General features: G+C 54.5%; 1 protein-coding gene across 4 annotated transcripts in view; it reads right to left on the bottom strand.

The window, feature by feature from the left end:
* The window catches only part of WWC3 (WWC family member 3), a gene marked incomplete at its 5' end in the record, with an annotated part of 116025 nt that extends 114057 nt beyond the window's left edge, over nucleotides 1–1968 (bottom strand). For all 4 annotated transcript variants that reach the window (XM_079765421.1, XM_079765420.1, XM_079765422.1 and 1 more), the window contains one exon: nucleotides 1697–1968. In XM_079765421.1, coding sequence (XP_079621547.1) covers nucleotides 1697–1968 — 272 coding nt within the window. The remainder of the gene's footprint in view (nucleotides 1–1696) is intronic.
* Between the last annotated feature and the right edge of the window lie 19726 nt (nucleotides 1969–21694).

Genomic DNA, 21694 nt, shown 5'->3' with positions numbered 1-21694 from the left:
GGAGGAACACAGGTTTGTGGAGGAGAGAGCAGGCAGCGTGCACGAAGCGTGCGGAGAGCTGACTGCTGGAGGGTCTGGTCTGCTCACCTACGTCCCGGGTCGCTCCACAAACAAGGCAATTCTTGCATTTCTACTTTTCATCCTGAACCCCCACTCCAGTGGAACCACCCCTGTTTTCTATTACCCTCATAAAACGCGCCTTAGCCTTTTCTAAGCAAAACGCGCTTCTTAATTGGTTCATTTTCCAGTTGTTTGGGTTTTTAACACACACACAGCAGAAAAGGGCACCGCATTCCAAGCAGTTCTAGCAATTCCAGAACCATCCAAGGCTTGATCAGACAGCTGTGGCTCTGGCCTCTGGTTAAAATTATAACATGATCTCACCTGATTTTCAAAATAACTAAGCATCCTTTTAACCCATAAAGCTGTGCTGGGACTACCTACGTCTCTGGGTTCAGGGTTTGCCACGTTCAGAGCGAATGTTAGGGCACCACAACGCTTTTGCTTTGTGGGGCTTTGTTTTGCTTTTCCCTGTCTGAACCCAGAAAAACTCTTCAAACAATCATTCAAGCAGCTTCCCTCCTGCAAGTCTCTTTTCCAGCGGCCGGGCCACGCCGCGCTGCCTTTCCTGGGCAGGTAGGCGGAAGCAGGCGCGATGTCACCACACTTGGCCTGTTCAAGTCCTAAAATCACTGGGAAGCCCGGAGTGTTTCCTTTCTGGCACTCGGGCCGTGGACAAAATTTGCTCCAGACAGGACAAGATATCAGATAACCGCGGGAAACACTCGGTTTCACCAGAATTCCCAAGCCCATGAAAACGGCATCTCAGCAAAAGCAGCCGAGCCATTGAAAGGGTTCCAGAAAAGCACCATTCCGCGGACTTAATGAAATGCAAGAATCCGTGTTTGACTCCATACGGCTTATTTGCATGAAGAATAAGACAACCCCGCGCCCTATTCATGGCTCGCACAAAGGGGAAACCTAAAATTCAACTCTTGTTTTTCGTTCCTTCCCAAAGCATCTGGGTCTAATCATCCTCCCTCCTGGCCGCAGTACACAGGACTGTTTCAATCAGGATTGTAACTCAGTGTTTCAGGCGCTAGAGAGTAACTAACCATCACAGCTGGGAAGAGGCTCTCCCAGCTCCCCGAGATCTGGGAACCCCTGAGGTGTCCCGCCTGGCAGCGGTCCCGGGATGGAAACTGGGCTGAGCCCGCCAGCCAGGGAGCCCGCACCAGCAAGCTGGGCGCAAGCCTGTGCTCCAAGGTGACAGCTCCTCGGGCCGCCGCGGGGCCGGGGTGCTCGCGGGGCCAAAGCCGGGGGCGGTGGGCCGCGGAGGCCCGGCGGGGATGGGCGAGGCCGCGGCGGAAAAAGGAAAAGAGGGCCATCCGTCAGCCCCGGGAGAGGAAATTCCAGGCGCCCAGCTCCCAGGCGCCGGTCACCGGGTGACGTGAGGGAACCCAGTCCGTGTGTCCGCCGCGGCGGGGGCCGGGAGGAGGCCGAAGCTCCGCGCTCCGGGGCCCGAAGCCGGGAGAGGAGGTGCCTCGATCCTCAGCCAGGGCCCCGGGGATGGGGTCGTGGGGGGCGCCCTGCTCGTCGCCCGATCCGGAGCCCTCCCGGGGTCCCCGAGCCCGTGCCCGAGCCCAAGGGATGGGGCGTCCGGGTGGCGGCCCGGGCCCCGCGCCGGCGCCCTTACCGGTCCCGGGGGTCGATCCACGACGTCTGGCGCGTGTTGTGGTCGATGTAGAAGACGCGGCCGTCGTAGTCGCGCGCCTCCTCCCAGCCGGCGGGCAGCGGCAGCTCGGCGCTCTCGCGGGCCCGCAGCGGCGCGGAGGGCGCGGGGGGCGCGGGCGCGGCGGGCGGCGCGGGCGGCGGCGGCTCCCGCGGGGTCTGCACGGACGGCGGCTCCCGCGGGGCCTCGCGCGCCTGGCCCCGCCGCCGCCGGCGGCCGCCGCTCAGCCACGGCATGACGGCGCGGGCCCCGCCGCCGCCCGGCCGCCCCGCGCGCGACGCCTCCTCAGCCAGCACTAAGGCCCGGGGCCCGAGGAGCGGGGGCGGCCGCGGGGAGCCGCCCGCCGCGCCCGGTGCATCCTCCGCCGGGCGCCCGTGCCCCGGCGCCCGCCCGCCGCCCGCTGGTCCGGCGCGGGGCCGTGCGCGCAGCCAGCCGGCTCGGTCCGGGTCGTGCGAGTCGCTGTCGCGCGGACGGTCACAGCCCCGGAGCGGCGGCCACCGCGGCTGCGGGTGACTCCTCAGTTCCCGCGGCGCGCCCGGCCATCTTCGTTCCTCGGCGCGGCCCGGCCGGGAGGGGCGGGGCGCCGGCAGGCCACGCCCCCGGCCCGCCCCCGGCCCCGCCCCCTCCTGCTCCGTTCCCAGGCCCGCTGCAGCGCCTTCCATCTCCGCCGGCCGCTCCGCCTCCGGTCTCCCTCGGGGCTGCTCTGCGATCCGCTCCGCTCCTCTACCCTCAGCCCCCACCCGGTGCGCAGCTTCTCCTCCTCCGACCCGGCCGGCGGCTCTTTTTCCCCCCATCCATATCACTCCTCCCCCCATGCCCCGCGCTCCTCCCTCTCCCCTCCCGCTCTCCTCCCGCTCCGCCACCTCCCCCGGCCGCCCCGGGAAACCGCACGGGGGCCAGGATGGGCGCCACCGCGTCCGTCCGCCCCCGGGCCACCGCGGAGGGGAAGGGGGGCCTCAAGGACGGCGCCCCACCCGGGCTGCGGGCGCGGCCTGTCTAGGCTGACTCCTTGGGGCCCAAACAATTCCCAGGGGGACAGGGCGGTCACCTCACTTCACCCAGTCCCCGGGGCCTGGGGCCTCCCCTCTGCCTTTTTGGGGTGCGGGGGAGCTGTGCCCCGGGTCTCCCTAATAGCAAGATGGTCTCGCGAATGAGGGAGCTGGTAGCCGGAGGAGGACCCCGAGGCCCGGTCCTCCTGGGTGGCTGGGAGCTGGGCAGGTGGCCACTTGGTGGCCCCGGAGAGCCCTGGAGCGCAGGTCCGGAGTCTCCGCTCTGGGCCAGGCCCCCTGAGCTGCCCTGAGTGTTTCTGTCTTTCCCGCTGGAGGATCCCATAGTCTGAGCGCAGAACCAAGTAGGCTGGGGAGCAAGCCAGTTCCTCTCCTAAAACACGAAACCTCCCTGATCATTTCTGTTCCACTCACAGCTCATAGCGGGGAAAACTGAAGTCCAAAGGTGGGGTTCTCTCTGACTCCAAAGCCCCTCAGCCGCTTAGTACTGCAGATCTCTGGCTGCAAGACTTAACGTCAGGAAAATATCAGCGAGGTTCTAAAACACTATTAACAGTGATGCAAAACTACCCAGTAAAACCCTCAACACGGCCCCGTGTGGCTCAGGGGCTGAGTGGCCACCCAGGAACCAGGAGGTCACAATTCGATTCCCGGTCAGGGCACACGCCTGGGTTGTGGGCTCAACCCCAGCAGGGCACCCCTCTCCCTTCCTCTCTGAAATCAATAAAAACATATTTTTTAAAACCCTAAGAGGGATTCAGATGGAGATACATAGGAGAAGAGACTAGAGGGAACTGGTCCAAAATGCTCACAGCCATTTATTTGCATTCCTTTTAGGGGGAGGATTTAAAAAAAAAAAATCATTTACCTTCCAAATTGTTTGTAAAATGATCAGATCACTCTTAAAAGGGGAGAGTTTTTTTTAAAAGAAGAATGCGAAGGCATGGACACTGCTCGTGGGGGCACATCCAAGGAAGGCCTCCCCCCCCCCCCCGCCTCCTCCCAGCACACCGCGGCAGCTCCCTGCTGCCCACGTATGTCCCGCCCGCATGTTTTACGCAGGAAATGCCATAACCTTTCAGTGGAACCTGCGCGCTTGTGCACTGGCCACGTGGACGTGGGGAGAGCATCAAAAAAGCAAATACTTGGTGCTTTTCAGTTGCAGGGAATGCCCAGTGCGGAGCGCCCTGCTCTGACACCTTCCCTGCCGATGGGCATGATTTATGGCCCAAACGACTGCCACTGCCTTGTTTTCCCCCCCCTCTCCCTGCCAGGCCCCCCCACACACACCTTATCGCCCCACGTGGCCTGGCTGAAGCTGCATCCTGGCCCTCCCAGGCGTCATATCATCTCACAATGTCACAAATCTGGGCGCCCTCGCTGGAAACGGCCCTGAATGGGGCCGCAGCGTGCTGGAGGCTGGCCAGCCGCTGCAGGGGGAGGTGGAGAGAAAGAACACCCCGCTCAGAGGGACGGAAGGAAGGCCAAGAGGAAAAGTATCCATGAAGAGGAAGGGGTGGGGGGAGCTCCATCCCTTAGGAGCTGAGGCCTTTGCCCGAGGGGGACAGGTGTGAGGTAGTCGTCCAGCCTGGCAGCTAGGATGCACTGCAGACCTACTACGTGCGGGCATCATGCTGGTGTTGGGGTGCTGTAGAGAACAGGACAGTCTGTGCCCGCCCCACCGCCTGAGTCTGCCGCTAGACAAAGAAACAGGCCCTGAGGACTGTGACGTGTCTACAAATTGGGGGCTCTGAGGCCTTGGGAGACCAAAAGGAAGCCTTCTTGGATGAGGAAACTGAGGCTCTGGTCTTGGGGATTCCCGAGTCCGGAGCCCTCATTCCTGGCACGTGGAGCTGCAGTCCTCAAACACTCGTTGATTTGCATAACAGATGCGGCGCCCCACCCAGCTCTCCTGGGCTGGGGCTGCGGCCTTTCAGAGGATTAGCCTGGGCCGACAGGCGTCTCCGGCGGCCGCCCACCCCCCCCCCCCCCCCCCAGGGACCCGGTCTGCACTTCGACAGCCCAGCCCCCTGGCCTCGGTGGGACCCCCGCTGGTGCACCTCAACTCTAGAGCTGCCCTGGCCGCCCTGGCTGCGCTAGCTCCTCCCGGCCCCAGCCTGCCTCCCCTGCCTGCATCCGCTGGCACCCCATTCACTCACTCGCAGGGCGGCAGCAGGCACAGCCTCCCTTCGAGGAGGCCTGGCCTGAGAGAGGGGCTGCGCGCACTGGCTCCCTCCCCGGCACTTAGCAAATATGAATGGTTTGATCATCATAACAACATCTCCTGCATCTCTAGCGGCATTTGCACCCGAATAGAGAACCCAGCGGGGGGACACGCCTGCCAGAGGGGAGAGGTGGGAGCCGCTCACTGCTGAAGCTCTCTCCACAGCCCTGGACGGCTGGGACTCCGAAGCGTGAATGAGACCCATTGCATTCACCTTCCTAAAGTGAGCCGACTTGGAAGAGGCCAGAACTTGGGGTGACCGAGGCCTGTCTGTTGCACCATTCGTCCTTTTGACTTGGAATGTTTGTCCAGGCAGCGGCTGATGGCCCCTAAAGACCTGTGCAGGGGGGTTGGGGTGGAAGAGAAGTTGGTTGGGGGTGAAGGGACTCGACTCCCCAGCTCTGCCGCAAGTTAGGGAGTCGCGTGTGCGTGTGTGTTAATTGTCAGGGAGAATAAGGCCCGTCTTTCTTACAGGCGAGCGGGGCTTTCCATGTTGCACAGCAAGCACATGCGCACACAAAGCACTGTGGGGAAGGAATCTTCGGTCTTAGCCCAGCGCACAAGCATGCATTCTTTATGGCCCCCGTGTTAGAACCTCAGCCTCGCCGGCAACAAAAGCACAAACATCGCCACGACCTCTCCTCCCACCCAGATTGCTGGTGGGAAAACGGCGCCGGAAAAACCCGCTTGGGCCCTCGGTAATCGAGACGCAAATACTTGTCCTTCGCTCGGACCCTCTGGGTAACCCCCTCGCAGACTATTTTCTTTAAGATGCTTGTTAAGGAGCAAATCCAACACACTCCTCGCAGGCCAGGCCGGCGAGCGCGGAGCCTGAAGAATTTTACTCTCAATTAGATTCGGCCTTCGCTCCCCGCCCCTCTTCCCAAAGGGGAGCCTTTGTTTCCAAAAGGGAGGTACGGAGCTGCAGGCACGCACAGGCGGCGCTGGGGAGGCTCGGAGGAGCGGGGGCGCGGAGGAGGTGGCCCTCGGCGCGTCTGCAGGGAGAGAAATAAATACCGCCCGACAGGTCGCGCTTACTCGTGTAAACAATCCAGTGTTCTAGGAAGTGACACATCGGGTGATTCCGTACAACGTGCTAAGAGGGCATCGGAAATGGGGCGATTGGGTCTGGAGAAGAAATGGCCCATTGTTTGGCATTCTTCAAATGCTGGAGTGATGCCTCGGTTCTGGGCGCTTCGCACACAGTATTTGAATAACGCAAACGCGCACGCTGGGGAGGAGCTTAGGTTCCAGGCTGGCTCATCCCCGCCTGGAGGGCTTAGGGACTGCGAAGGAAGAGAGGAACCCCGAGATCCCCAAGCCCACACCTCTCCCCGGCTCGGGGTTGGCTGGGGAAGGAGTGGCCATTGTTCCTGGTGCTCTCGCTTCACGCCTTTGCCTCTTGAACTTAGCCGCTGTTTGGCTTGTGATGGGCAAAGGCTTTGTTTAGATCTGGTGTGCGGACTGGGCCTGTGAGCGCTTCTCTCAAACGGGACTTCCTTGGTTTGCGTGGCTGCGGCCCATGCTGCGGGGAAGTGTTTTTCTCCTCTGCTAATGGCCCGCTGGGGCAGAGTCCTGGGCTGAGCCAGGCAGCCTGCGCTTGGTCCACGTCCGTGCCCTAGCCTGCGCTGTGTCGGCTTCTCCGAGCAAAGCGATGTCCTTGGAGTCGGGTCAAGGCCATCGTGGTGTAGGCGGACTCCGTTTGCACCTGGGCTACTCAAATTCAGGTTTAAAAAAAAACCGTTAGAGCAATTTCTCTCCCAAACTTAGCATACTCGTCGTCACTCACTTCCTTCCTCTCTGGTCTGCGCTCCCACAGCTACATTTTGACTCCTTTCCCTCCCCACCCCACGGGTTCCAGTCCACACAATGCCGCGCGCCAATTGGAAACGGGTTCCAGGCCAAGCATCGTTTCGGGAAGACGCAGCTGCCCTGAGCCAGCCTACTACAACACGCTTCCTCCTGGCTGGATCCTCTCCTGTGTGGGATTCTGACTCTGGTCCCCTGTGTATTTGCAAAAACAGATCCTTAAACTGCAGACCTCTGCTTCGCGAGCCAAGCGGAGCAGCTTGCAAGGCTCGGGCCTACCGAGACCAGCAGGAGGATTCAGCAGACGCAGAGCTGAGCGGTCTCTGGGTCATTAACATTTTTTTTTTTCATTTGATGACACTCGCGTTATAAATGAGTCTCTTCTGGAGCATGAATGGAACCGTTCTGGAACACGTGTAACCTCCCTGGCTCCTAGAGCAACAACCCGGGACGGAGGTCATATATCAGCGCCTGTCGAGCGGAGCGGCTGTGGCCCCCGGGGAACATCTGGCAGGGTCTGGAGACATTTTCAGTTGTCAGAACCGGACGGAGGGGTCTACTGGCATCCACCACTCGGCTATCCCATCGGACCTCCATAGTGGTTAGGGTTCTCCGGAGAAACAGAGGCAGCAGGGCGTGTGTGTGTGTGTGTGTGTGTGTGTGTGTGTGTGTGCACGTATGTGTATTCATCATAAGGAACTTGCTCACGTGATCCTGGAGGCTGACAAGTCCCAAGACCTGCAGTCAGCAAACTGGACACCCAGAACAGCCGATGGCGTAGTTCCGGCCCAAGGCCAGGAGGCTCGAGACCCAGGAAGAGCGGATGCCTCAGATCAAGTCCAAAGGCGGAGGAAACAGACGCCCGGCGCCAGTAGCCAGGCAGTGGCCGCTCGCCCTCAGCGGTGGGCGAGGGGATGTTTCTGTTTTAATCAGACCTTCCACTGATCAGACGAGGCCCACCCACCTCTGCTGTCCTTAGGCTGTTGATCCGAAGGCCCAGCCCACCCAGGAACGCCCTCGCAGATGCGCCCAAGTGTCGCCTTGGGCCCAACGTCTGGGCCCTCCGCAGCCGGGTCGGGGTGACCCCGGAATTACCTGTCACACCTCCGACTCCATCACCAGCTGCTCTGTATCTAGACCTCGTCCTGCTCACAGCACGGTGCGTGGACCAGCAGCAGGGGTGTGGGGGGGGGGGGTCGCTCACTGCAAGGCCCACCCCAGCCCCATGCCTTTGCGAAGCGCTGTCTTACACACAGAGGGGGTGGGGGGCATATAAGAAAAGAGGTTTGACAAGATTGATTCAAAGAGCCATCTGGGTAGAGCTTTCGCTACTCAACCTCATAATCAGTGGGGCATATTTGTCAGCTAACAGGTGCCAAGCCCTGCCCCCCACACAGCAAACGCCCACGCTCGCCTCACATAAGCACATTAAGAGCCTAGATCTGGCCCTGGCCAGCCGGGCTCAGTTGGTTGGGCATCATCCCGTTGCTGGTTCGATTTCCAGTCGGGGCACATGCCCGGGGTTTGGAGCTGGATGCCTGGTGGGAGGCGTCAGGAAGCGGCCGATTGATGTTTCCCTCTTACCTCCATGTTTCTCTCTCTCCCTCTCCCTCCTCCTCTCTCTGAAAATCAATAAAAACAAATACATAAAGAAAACAAAACGAGGAAGCTAACTGCTGCCTTAAAAGAGAGAGAGAGAGAGAGAGAGAGAGAGAGAGAGAGAGAGAGAGCCTGAATCTGTTTGCCACTGGGCTTTAGGCCATGTGTCCATGAAGTTCAGCCAGGCTCACCTGGCACAGAAGCAGAAACGGGCAAAGAGCCAGCCCCAGGCCAAGCACGCTGGAAGCAACGCTTGGTTCTTGCCTGACTTTCCTGGTGTCCCCACTGGGACCAGCTGCATCGTTTGGGGTCTACGTTTTGCAGCGCAAACGGAGACATGGGGCCCTGTCTTAGTCCGTCCAGGTTGCTTGCATTACATACCGCACACATGGGGTGGCTTATCAACAACGCATTTATTTCTCGTAGTCCTGGAGGCGGCAAGTCCAAGATCAAGGCGCCAGCATGGCCGGCTGAGGACCCTCTTCTGGGACACATGGTGGAAGGGGCCAGGGAGCCCTGGGAGGTCCCTTTTAAAAGAACATTGATTGGCCCTAGCTGGTGTGGCTCAGTGGATAGGGCATCGGCCTGCGGACTGAAGGGTCCCAGGTTTAATTCCGGTCAAGGGCACACGCCTGGGTTGTGGCTCGATCCCCAGTGGGGGTGAAGTGCAGGAGGCAGCCGGTCCATGATTCTCTCTCATCATGGATGTTTCTCTCTCTCTTTCCATCTCCCTTCCTCTCGGAAATGAATAAAAATATATTTTTACAAAATAAAGGAACATTGATCGCATTCACGAGGCCCCATCATCAGAACCTAAGCACCTGCCAAAGGCCCCACCTCAGAGCGAAACCAGGGATGGCGGTGGGGGCAGGGACTAGTGTGGAATTTGGAACATCCCAAAGCCTACGTGATCCTTATCCCAAGACGTACGTGCTGCTGCTGCTCTCGCCAGGAGAGAGACAAGCCGCCACGAAGTCCCTCTAAGGAAGAAAACAGCCCCGGCTATGAGGCAACTCTGCCCTAAGTCCCAAACCCAATCTCATCAAAGCATCTAGAAAGATTCCATGGATTCCAGAGGCCTTATACGCAGATAAAAGGGTATCTGGGATTCTTGGAGTGCAAAGGTCTTCAGAGCCAGAGGGAAAGTACATAGTTTGAGAACCACAGAGATACAGCAATCCCACCGAGGGGCCGGGCCGCCCGCCCTGCAATGTGCCTGGGTACACAGAAGGATCGATAATGCACGCAGCTTAAACCTGAGGGTCAGGGTCCCGAGCCCACCTCCCGGGAAGCGGAGCACTGTGGACACAGCAATCATTAATAGGCCTCCAGTGGTCCCTTAGGGTCACTGGCCAAGAATCTAGCCGGGGGCCAGCCCGGTCCAGCATGCGTGTGCAGGCCAGTCACGGGATGGTGACGGCCTTCGCACTGGGGGACTCGCAGCCGCAGGGGGTGGAGGAAACGCACAGGAGCGGGTCAGGCCATCAAACTGGAGGGTGGCCGTCTGAGGTGGGGAAGGAATGTGCGCCCATCTGACTGTGTGTGTTTGCAAATGTCGAAGACTTTCTGAGCTTCGGGAGCCATGGCAAATGTCTACTTGGGTAATGAGTATAAACTCGTGATTTTTAGAAAACTATATTTGTATTAATTTCAGAGAGGAAGGGAGCGGGAGAGAGAAGCACTGGTCAGCTGCCTCCTGCACACCCCCCATGGGGGATCGAGCCTGCAACCTGAGCATGTGCCCCGAACTGGACTCAAACCCTGACCGGGAATTGAACCCTAACCTCCTGGTTCATAGGTCAACGCTCAACCACTGAGCCACACCAGCTGGGCTATACTTGTGATTTTAATTGAAAACGAATTTTATGTAAAATAGTGGCACATTCGAAGAGAACTAAGTTGCACTATATAAATTTAATTTACTAGGTTTAGAAGTGATTTGCATACTTGGAAGTGTATTTGTTAATTGGGACCGTGGAAGTGATTAAGAGAACCACGTGCAGTACACCAAGAGTTTGCAATTTAAAATTCATGGAAGTGGCCAGGCCAGTGTGGCTCAGTGGTTGAGCGACGACCTATGAACCAGGGGGTCGAGGTTTGAATCCCGATCAGGGCACATGTCTGGGTTGTGGGCTCGATCCCCTGTGGAGGGCGTGTAGGAGGCAGCCGATCCGTGATTCTCTCTCATCATGGATGTTTCTTATCTCTCCCTTCTTCTCTGAAATCAATAAAAAATAATAATATTTTAAAAAATAAAATAAAATAAAATTCATGGAAGTGTTTAATTACCAAAGTTTGCAACTGGGATCAAGTTTTTTCCAAAGTCCCCTTAAAAGTGGCCCTGTTATTTGCTAGACCTGAAAGCAACAAGAATAACAATAAAGTTCCTAGGCTGAACTTGAATGTTTAAAGAGAAACTAGGCATTTGACTGTGTAACTTCAATAAGTTGACTATCAAATGTGTAAAAGTGAATAAATCATTTTTGTGCACACACACACCACTTTGGAGGGGTGTGGTCGCCACTTCTGAAGGGCTGTACAATGTCCAGATTATGGTGCTTACTTTTTAAAAGAATCACAAGTCCATCTTTGCAACCCTATGTCAATAACGTGATCAAATACCAATATTGTTTATCACATAAATTCCACCTAAACTCAGAGACCGTGCTGGGCCCTCCAGAGCCCGCTCGGAGCTGATAAGGTCTGATATGATTCAACTTGCATTCCTGCTAAAGTGCTTGCCTTTCTGGCTTCGTGCACAAACCTGAGTCTAATTTTCTGCCCTGGTCACGTTCTCATCCATTTACAGCGCGCGCGCGTGTGTGTGTGTGTGTGTGTGTGTGTGTGTGTGTGTGTGGTTGTCATCTGAATACATTATTGCATCCCTACCTGGCTGATTTATGCGCCTTATAAAGGATCAGCTGAACTCGGAGCCAATTTACCCAGCGGGCCTTTGCACCAGCGTGTGCTTTGCAAGGCGCTGAGCTCCGAGCGGCTGAATTACAATGTGTTCTGATTGTGCCCAACGTGGGGAGCGTCACACTCCGCGGCCCCCGGAGCGGCACAGCCGGGCCTCACCCCACACCTCCAGAATCAGAATGTGCTTTTTAAGCGGAGCCCCGGGTCATTCCCAGGCACATTAAGGCTGAGGGAGCTCGGGCCGGGCCGGGCTCAGGTAACAGCCGGCGCTCATGGCAATGTTGTGTTGCTTGAGTTTCATGCTCGGCAGACTACATCGCAGCATTTATTTCTTTTAAACGAAAAGCCGACAGATTCCAGTTCAATTAGTTCCATACACTGTCCCTACAAAGGATTGAATGATGTGTGTCTCTGTTACCGAGTTCGTGCAAATGGCTCTTGGGTGATTGGAACATATAGGCTCAGCACGTTCATGGGCCCATGGAAATCTCCCACAACATGGGGAGGGGGAGGGGCATCTATTGTAACCAGTTGCGGGCCCAGCGCCCCAGGAAGTGGGAGCTCCGGCAGATAAAGTCCGGGGTGGGTTACAGGAGGTCACGGATGCATTTCTGTGCTCATATCAAGGAAGGGAGTCTGCTTCCCTCCCGTTGAATGAGCACACGTCGTGCCTTGCTTGCCCGATCCAACGTGGAGGAGGTGATGTTCCAGGACTCCCACCCCAGGCTTCAGAGAACTGGCACGTTCACATTGTTTTTTTGTGGGTTTTTTTCAATCCTCACCCAAGGATATTTTTCCATTGATTTTTAGAGAGAGTGGAAGAGAGAGGGAGAGACAGAGAGGAACATCGATGTGGAAGAAACACATCGATGGGTTGCCTCCTGCACGAGCCCCGACCAGGGCCTGGGCCAGGGAGGAGCCTGCAACTTAGGTACGTGCCCTTGCATGGAATTGAACCTGGGACCCTTCAGTCCACAGGCCGACGCTCTATCCATTGAGCCACACCGGCTAGGGCCTGGCACTTTCACGCTCTTACTCCAGGAAGTCAATCGCCATGGAAGAAGCCGGATTACTCCGAGACCCACCCCCCCCCCCCCCCGCCGTGCTCAAGGCCACCAAGGGGCCACATGGGAGGGAGCACCGAGGAGCCAAACACTGGCTTCTTGCACCTTCCATCCTGGACGGCCGTGTGGCCCAGTGAACGGCTGCAGCGGATTCCACATGGAGCAGAAGCCGCACTTAGCTGAGCCCTGCCTGACCCACAGAGTCACAGGCAAACAATAAAATACTGTTGTTTAGCCCGGCCAGTGTGGCTCAGTGGTTGAGCACCAACTGATGAACCAGGAGGACAGGGTTCAATTCCCGGTCAGGGCACAGGCCCGGGTTGCGGGCTCAGTCCCTGGTGTGGGGCGTGCAGGAGGCAGCCCATCAATGATTCTCTCTCCTCATTTATGTTTTTATTTCTCCCTTCCTCTCTGAAATCAAAATATATATATATATATATTTTTCAAATCCTGCTGTTTAAGCCATTGATTTGGGAGGTGATTTGTTACACAGCATAAATATCTGTGCCAAATGCATAGCCCTGTATCACGCCAGCCTGCTTCCTGGCCATCACAGAGCAGGTCTGCCACCACCCAGAGGAGTTCCTAGGGGGTTCCTCCCCTATGGTGGGGCGGGGGGCGGGGGGGGTGGCGGGGTGAGGAGAGGAAAGCAATGGAACCTGAGGTACAGAAAAGCTAAGAGACAGAGAGGGAGGAAAGACAGAAGAGATTGTGGCGGGCTTTGCTATGGCCAAGGAGCGCCCCCCACCCCATCACTGTCTCCTTTCTGTAAGTTTGCTTGAAGCGTATCTTACCTACAGGTAAATGCACCGATGTAAGTGTGGGCCTCAGTGAATTTTCACCAAGCGAACCCACCCATCTCAGGGGCGCCCAGATCACGCCCCCTCAAGGCCTCTCCCAGTCACTGACTGTCTCCCACAGGGTACCACCCTCCCGACCTCTCTCCGCACCGGTCAGTCATGCCTGTTTTGAAATGTTCTATCAACAGGATGCATGCGACCCGTATTTTTTTGTATCTAGCTTCTTTTTTCTTTCTTTTTTTTTTAACTCAACTATTTTCTTTTTTAAATCCTCACTGGAGGATATTTTCCACTGGTTTTTAGACAGAGTGGAAGGGAGGGGAGAGAGACAGAGAGAGAGAGACATCAATGTGAGAGAGACACATCAATTGGTTGCCTCTTGCACACCCCCTGACCAGGGCCAGGGATCGAGCCTGCAACCAAAGTACATGCCCTTGACCGGAATCGAACCCGGGGCCCTTCAATCCGCAGGCCGGTGCTCTAACCACTGAGCTCCACCGGCCAGGGCCTGGCTTCTTCTTCCAACTCGTTTGTGAGATTCATTCCTGCTGTGTGCAGTCTCCTTCACTTGGTCCCAGCCATGGAGAGGACCGTTGTCTGACGGCGTCACAACGTACCTGTGCGTGGGCTGAGTTGATCTAAAACCCCGGTAAGCAAGCCTTTCCTGAAAACGGCCGGATCGGGGATGCCTTAGGTGTGGCGGCCACAGGCCTCTGCCGCCGCTACTCCTCTGCCGCCGCTACTCCTCTGCCGCCGCCTGAAAACAGCCACAGACAATGTACAAGGGAATGGAGACGTGTGTGCGCCCATCCGACTGGCTTTATTGACACAGAAATGCGAATGTCATGTCGTTTTCACGCGTCACACCATTTTATTCTCCGTTTGATTTTTTTCCCGACCGGCTCAAATGTAAAAAGGACTGTTTTCACACTTGGCTCTCTTCCCAACTAAATGGGATCTTTTGTAAAAGTTCCCGGATGTCAGCGAGGGTGCAGGGGAACGGGAATTCGCAGGAATGTAAAGCGGGCATTCTTTGGGGTTGGCAGTGGGACGGGCTATATATCAAACACCTTAAAAAATGCTCATGCTCTGAGCATTCTAGGCTTCCATCCAAGGAAAATAACCAGAGATGTGCCTAAAGATGAATGGGCAAGGATATTCATCGCAGCATTATTTATAATATTAAATAATTGGAAACAGACTGGTTCTGGCAATTGGGCGGGCCGAGTAATGCATCCCATGCCCTCGAATTTCCACAAATACACAGACATGTTGAATAAAATACAACTCGAATATGAAATACACCAACTAGCCAGAGAGAAGCGTCCCTTTCCTGGGTCAGAAGGGAACTACCTCCAAATATAGCCCCTCACTATTGAGGGCTGGTGCTTGTTCTTTTTATATTTTTATTGATTTCAGAGAGGAAGGGAGGGAAAGAGAGAGAGAGAAACATCAATGATGGGAGAGAATCATGGATTAGCTGCTTCCCGCATACCCCACACTGGGGATCGAGCCCGCAACCCGGGCATGAGCTCTGACCGGGAATCAAACTGTGACCTCCTGGCTCCTAGGTCGATGCACAACCACTGAGCCACACTGGCCGGGCTGAGGGCTGGGGTTTTAATACCATCCTAAGAACAGAAGATATGACATTGACCCGCCAAGACGGGAGTGGTCGTACGGTTTTACATTTTACTACTCATGTGTGAGTGGTCTGGTTTCCCCACATGCTAGCCAGCGTTTGCTGCTGTCCCTGTTTGTTCTGCATTTTAGCTTTCTGCTCCGTGGGCAGTGATCTCTCATCGTACTCTGAATTTGCTCCCCAAATGGCTGATGGTGTCGAGCATCTCTTCATGTGCTCGCCACCTGTTTCTCCCCTTCGGTGAACTGTCGCCTCGTGTCTGCTGCCTGTTTTCCGATTGGCGTGTTGGTGTTTACCATGGGGTCTTGAGAGCTAGTTTCCCCACCACCTCTGCAGTGAAGGTTTTGGGGTGCCGACCCAGCATCCGCGCCCTCACCTTTCTCCCTAAAGGAGTCCAGTGTTGCTCTGGTAGCCATCACCGCACCGCACAGCGTGTTTCTGGAAAATAACCCCCCCCCCTTTTTTTAAATCTTCACCCCGGGATATTTTCCCCATTGATTTGTAAAGAGAATGGAAGGGCCCTAGCCGGTGTGGCTCAGTGGATAGAGCATTGGCCTGCGGATTTAAAGGTCCCGGGTTCGATTCCGGTCAAGGGCACATGCCCCGGTTGCGGGCTCAATCCCCAGTAGGGGGCGTGCAGGAGGCAGCTGATCCATGAGTCTCTCTCATCATTGATGTTTCTATCTTTCCCTCTCCCTTCCTCTCTGAAATCCATAAAAATATATATTAATAATAAAAAATAAAGAGAGTGGAAGGGAGGGAGGGGGAGGAGGGGGAAGAGGAGAAGGAAGAGGAGGAGAGAAACACTGACATGAGACAGACACACCGATTGGTTGCCTCCCACACATGCCCTGACTCCCGCTGAGACTGAACCCTGAAACCCAGGGACGTGACCTTGACTGGGAATTGAACCCGAGACCCTTTGGTGCAAGGGCCAACACTCTAACCACTGAGCCCCACTGGCCAGAGCAGTTTCTTCTCTCTTTAGTAGTCATCCAACAATAACATTTCTCTCTCCCCCTTAACATTGTCAAGGTTGGAAGCGGCACTGGGAACGGACAAGAAGGACAGTAAGAAGCGAAATGGCCAAGTTCAGGTCCATGGTGCCCTCATGAAGCTTCACCCACCTTGCACACAGCGCATCTGCACTTCCTATGAGCAGAGACCTCCACATCCTCAGTGTTTGCCCCCGAGAAGACGTGGTTTCTCACACTTGCGGCCGCAGACACTGTAACCCCTGCATGTTGTACTGTAGAGTGTTTTTCTTTTCTTTCTCTTTGTTCATCCTCACCCGAGGCCATTTTTCCCATTGATTTTTAGAGAGAGTGGAAGGGAGGGGGAGACACACAGAGAGAAGCATCGATGTGAGAGAGACACATCAATTGGTTGCCTTCGCACAAGCCCCAACCAGGGTTGGGGATCAAGCCTGCAACCGCTGTATGTGCCCTTGACCGGACTCGAACCCGGGAGCCTCCAGTCCCCAGGCGGACGCTCTATCCACTGAGCCACATGGGCTCGGGCTCCTCTGCTTTTCTCAACCGCCCCCCACGCGCAGCCTGCTCCTCTTGGTCACTACTAGAGCTGCTGTTTGTCTCGAGCTGAGGGACACACGCGGAAGGCAGCGACAACCCTCAGCCAATGCACACATGGACATTGACCGCAGGGGCCAGGGCCAGGGCCACTGCCGTCTGGACACACAGCAGAGAGCCAGGAGGGCTGCCCACGCTGCGCCACGCTCACGGGGGAAGACAAGGCGCTCCCTGTGGCCACGGCCTCCCCGCGCCCTGGCCGCCCTCCCCTGCCCCCTCTGCCTGCACCTGCGCCCCCCCCCCCCCCCCCCGTGACCGGAGCCAGGGGCTGGGGCAGGGGAGGGGGGGGCTCTGGTTGCCTCTGGTTTCCGGTGGGGCGCCCAGGGGAGCCCAGAGCGGGGTGTGTTAGTGCCCAGGCCCCCGCCCCGGGGACAGAGCCGTCCAGCCACACTTCGCTCCTGGGATCAGCCCCGTTTCCCGGGCTCGGCTCACTCCGCCAGTCGCAGCCCAGGAGGCTCTGAGGTCTGCCCACCCCCCCCCCCCTCGCCCAAGCCACCCGCCAGCCGGCCCCAGGGTCAGGGCCGCCCCGGAGCCCCCGGGCAGAGACACAGGGCGACCGTGCCGGCCAGTGGCAGCGCGGTGTCTCCAGGTGGTACCTGGCCCCCCGCTTCCCGCAGGGCGACGTGCCGAGGGCCCGTGCTCCCCTCGGTGGGAGGAGGCGCCAGGGAGAGGAGTCCCCAGTTAGGAAGCGGGGCTGTTATCAGGCAGCGGCCGGCCTGCCCATCCTCCCCGCAGACGGATGCCGCCATCCGGAATGCAGGCACCCCCCTCCCCCGGGGCCGGGGCGGCTCCCGCCTCCCTGCAAGGTGAGCAAAGGTCTCGGAGGGGAAGGAGGAGGCTGGAGGACCCCGCAGGGTCTCCCCGAGGGCCGCGCTCCCCCGCTCTTTATCTTTATGACGTCCCCTATCGCCAGCTATCGGGGCCGCTGCTCCCCAGCCATCTCCAACAAAGCTTCTCAGCGCCCTTTGCTCCGAGGAGCCCGACCGGGCGGAAACGCCCAGAAACCCTGGGCAAAGCGTTGCCCAACACTCGCCAAGGCCCCTTGGCGCCCGCGGTGGTGAGCACTGCCGCCTGCTGCCCACCTGCGGTACTGCACCCCCGCCTGCCCCCCTCTATTACGTTCCCCCGAAACCACTGGCTGTGCGCACGCCTTGCTTCCTGCGGAGACCCCGTCGGAATCGGAAATCCGTGGCCTCTACAAATCACTAAGAAAAACACAAGCCACCCGAGCGGATAATAGGCAAAGGCTACGGAGGGGAAACGCACACCAGACAAAACGGGCTGGCTAATGAGCAGGACAAGATGCTTAACCTCGAAAATACTGAGAGCCACGCCTCCCCCCACACGGAGGCGGTGAGGAAATGGGACTGGTTTCACGAGTGGCTGGATTCTAAACTGGAGTCGTTTGGGGCTGCGACTCAGCGGTGTGCAGCCGCCCGGACGGAGGAGGCGCGCCCTCCTGAATGGACCGTTCATTCTCCTCCAGGCACCGGCGCTAGGCGAACCGCGACACTGCCAATCGCAAGAGCAGGGACTCCGAATATTAGAAACGACCTCATTGCTTAGCCATAGGAGAGTGATAAGTTATTTGTAAGTGAGATAAGAGCGCGTGAAGTTAACTAGGTCTACACTGAGTGGCCAGATTATCATGATCTCTGAACGCATAATAATCTGGCCACTCAGTGTCTATCCTATATAATAAAAGGCTAATATGCAAATTGTCCCCTCGACTGGGAGTTTGACCAGCAGGCAGGCCAGCCAACCGCCCATGTCCCCTCCCCCTGGCTAGGCTGGCCGGACCTCACCCATGCACGAATTCATGCACCAGGCCTCTAATATACACACGCACGCGTGCGCGCACACACACACACACACACACACACTCTGAGTGGCCAGATTATTATGCGTTCAGAGATCATAATAATCTGGCCACTCAGTGTATATCAACACGACAAACCTTGAAATCATAATGTTAAGCGCATACAGAAATGCACTCGGGATTACATGTATGTGTGGCATTTAAAAACTCACACAATACTACATTGTTTATGGAGCAAACTTTTGCATTAAAGCCTGAGATCAAGAATAGGAAAAATAAACACCAACTTCAGATTGGAGGTGACTTTGAAATTAGTTGGATAGAGGGACTGGAAAATCTACCTATAAACTTTTCCTTCTTAAAAATATCTGAGGCATAAACTAAAATGCATCAATTACATAGTGATGAATTGGGCAACCATTATACTAGTATTTTCCCATACATATTTTGTGCATGGGAAAGCTTTTCTCATTTAAAGCCCGTTAAAACGGCCTAACTGGCCGATTTAAATCTGTTAAACAAGTTACAATGTGTCCATGGGGCAACCTTTAAGAATCACCAGCTCTAAGAAGTCAGGGAAGCAGGGAAGTGCCCGGGATATTTCGTGTGAGAGGGTAGGTAAGAACACAGTTGTATAGGGGGCATGTGCAGCTTCCTCTTTTCAGCACCTGTCTATCAACTTTTATTTTTTAATATATTTTTATTGTTGATGGTATTACATATATCTCCCATTTCCCCCCTCAATAAACTTTTAGATGCCAGATTGACACCAGTGGCTACATCTGAGTAATGTGACCTGTGCTGTCTCCTCTAGATCAATTTTCACAACGAATGTATATAGTCATTTTATCAGAAATATAAGCAATTTAATGAATATTTTGGCTTGTGCTAATAACATGTCAAAATCACTGATCTATACATATAACACCCGGGTTCAATTTCAGACCAGGTACCTTGAAACCGTTTTTGCTATTTATTTGATGTGCTTATGCTGCCACCCAGTGGATAAATAGAAGAATGCTTTATGAATGTAAAATAATTCACAAAATCCAGATGTGTTCTTTACATCTTGATAAAGATACTACATATAACTTATTGTTAAAAAAAAAACACCACATGCACATTCTAGAAAATGTAGAGTACCCAGAAAATCACAAAGAAATAAGAACTCACCATCATCTCCCTTTGCCTTAGTTCAGGATTCTGAGTTCCTGGGCAGGGGAGAAAGAGATCAAGGCTTAGTTGTTCTCTCTGTATAAAGTCAACTTTTCTGCTATTTGGTTGCTAACCTTGAACTTGGTTTTGATACTTGATTTTTTTAAAAAATATATTTTTTATTTCAGAGAGGAAGGGAGAGGAAGAGATAGAAACATCAATGATTAGAGAGAATCATTGATCCGTTGCCTCCTGTACACCCCACTCTGGGGATTGAGCCTGCAACCTGGGCATGTGCCCTGACCAGGAATCAAACCAATGACCTCCTGCTTCATAAATCAACACTCAACCACTGAGCTACACCGGTCGGGCTTGATACTGATTTTTTATTTGCTCACCTAACATCAAGCCTCTTTAAAAAAATAAATTTGACCCTGTTCAGGTACTATGGGTGCTTGAAGCTCTGTCTCTTGTTTATAATTTTTGTGGGTTTTTTTGCTACAATAAAAATGTTGGGCCCTGGCCAGTTTTCGCAGTGGTTAGAGTGTCAGCCATGAACGGAGAGTCTCGAGTTCCATTCCCTGACAAGGGCACATACCTGGGATGCAGATTTGATCCCTGGCCTGGTTGGGGTGTGTGTGGGAGGCAACCAAATGATGTTTCTCTTTCACATCAATCGCTTTCTCTCTCTCCTTCCCTTCCTCTCTCTCTCTCTCAAAAAAAAATCAATGGAAAAATATCCTCGGCTGAGGATTTAAAAAATTACTGTTAAAAAATGTTAGAATGAACATCTTACATATAGCATATGAACATATATATATATATATATATCCTATATAATAAAAGCCTAATATGCTAAGTGTCCTACTCTTTATTCAACTGTTCGACCAGTCACCATGTTGCGCACTGACCACCAGGGGGTTAGCTTGCTGCTGGGGTCCGGCCGATCAGGACTGGGCGAGGTGGGCCAGACACACCCTGGATCCCTTCCCCGGTCCCTCCCCCGCCCTAATTGTGCACCAGTGGGGTCCCTTGGCCTGGCCTGTGGGGATCAGGCCGAAACCAGCTCTCTGACATCCCCTGAGGGGTCCCAGATTGCAAGAGGGTGCAGGCCAGGCCAAGGGACCCCACGGGTGCACGGATTTGTGCACCAGGCCTCTAGTATATATATATATATATATATATATATATATATATATATATATATATATTCTGATGAAATTACACAACTCCTTCTATAGTGTAAATTCCAAACAGGGACTTGATGAGCAGTTACATATAAATTTAGCATTTATAAATTGAATTGATATTGACCTGGCCAGGTAGCTGAGTTGGTTAGGCTGTCATTCTCACACGCCAAGGCTGTGGGTTCAATCCCCCGTCAGGGCACATATGAGGTTCAACCAATGAATGTATAAATAAGTGGGACAACAAATTGATATCTCTCTCTCTCTCTCTCTCTCTCTCTCTCTCTCTCTCTCTCTCTTTCTCCCCCTTCCACTCTCTCCAAAATCAATCAATTAAAAAAATTCTAAAAATATCAGTGAATTGTATAACAGCCACGATCAGTGAAACCATTTCTATTTGATATGCTTATGCTGCCACCCAGTGGGAAAATAGAAGAATGCTCTATGAATGTAGAATAATTTAATAAACTCCGGGTATGTTCTCTACATAATGATAAAGATACTGCATATAATTTATTATTTAAAATTAACACCTGCTCAGTTTAAAACATTTAAAGGGCCCTGAAAAGTAGAAAGAACAAAAACTCACCCATCATCTCCCTTTCTGCTGGTTCAGGATTCTGAGTTCCTGGGCAGGGGAGAGAGATCAAGGTGCAGTGGTTCTCTCCGTATAAAGTCAACTTTCCTGCATTTTCGGTGCTAACTTTGAACTTAGTTTTGATACTTGATTCTTGCTCTGCTGACCTATGCTCAGCCTGTTTTAAAAACACTCTAATAATTTGACCCTGCTCAGATGCTTTGGCTGCTTTAAGTTCTGTCTCCTGGTTCAGGTATTTTGTTATGATAAAACTAGAGGCCCGATGCACAAAATTCGTGCAAGAGTAGGCCTTCCTTCCCCCGGCTTCCGGCACCTGCTTCCATCTGGCACCTGGGACCCGGGCTTCCTTCGCAGCCCTGGCTTCATCCGGAAAGACATCCGGTCTAATCAGCATATTACGCTTTTATTATTATAGATATGTTGTAATGAACATCTTATATGTAGTGTATGTGTGTGTGTGTGTGTGTATATATATATATATATATATATATATATATATATATATATATATAATTGTGAAATTACATATCTATTTCTATAGCGGAAATTC

Source organism: Cnephaeus nilssonii (assembly GCF_951640355.1).
Source record: "Cnephaeus nilssonii genome assembly, chromosome: X".
NCBI lineage: Eukaryota > Metazoa > Chordata > Mammalia > Chiroptera > Vespertilionidae > Cnephaeus > Cnephaeus nilssonii.
This window is presented reverse-complemented; position numbering and strand designations above follow the sequence as displayed.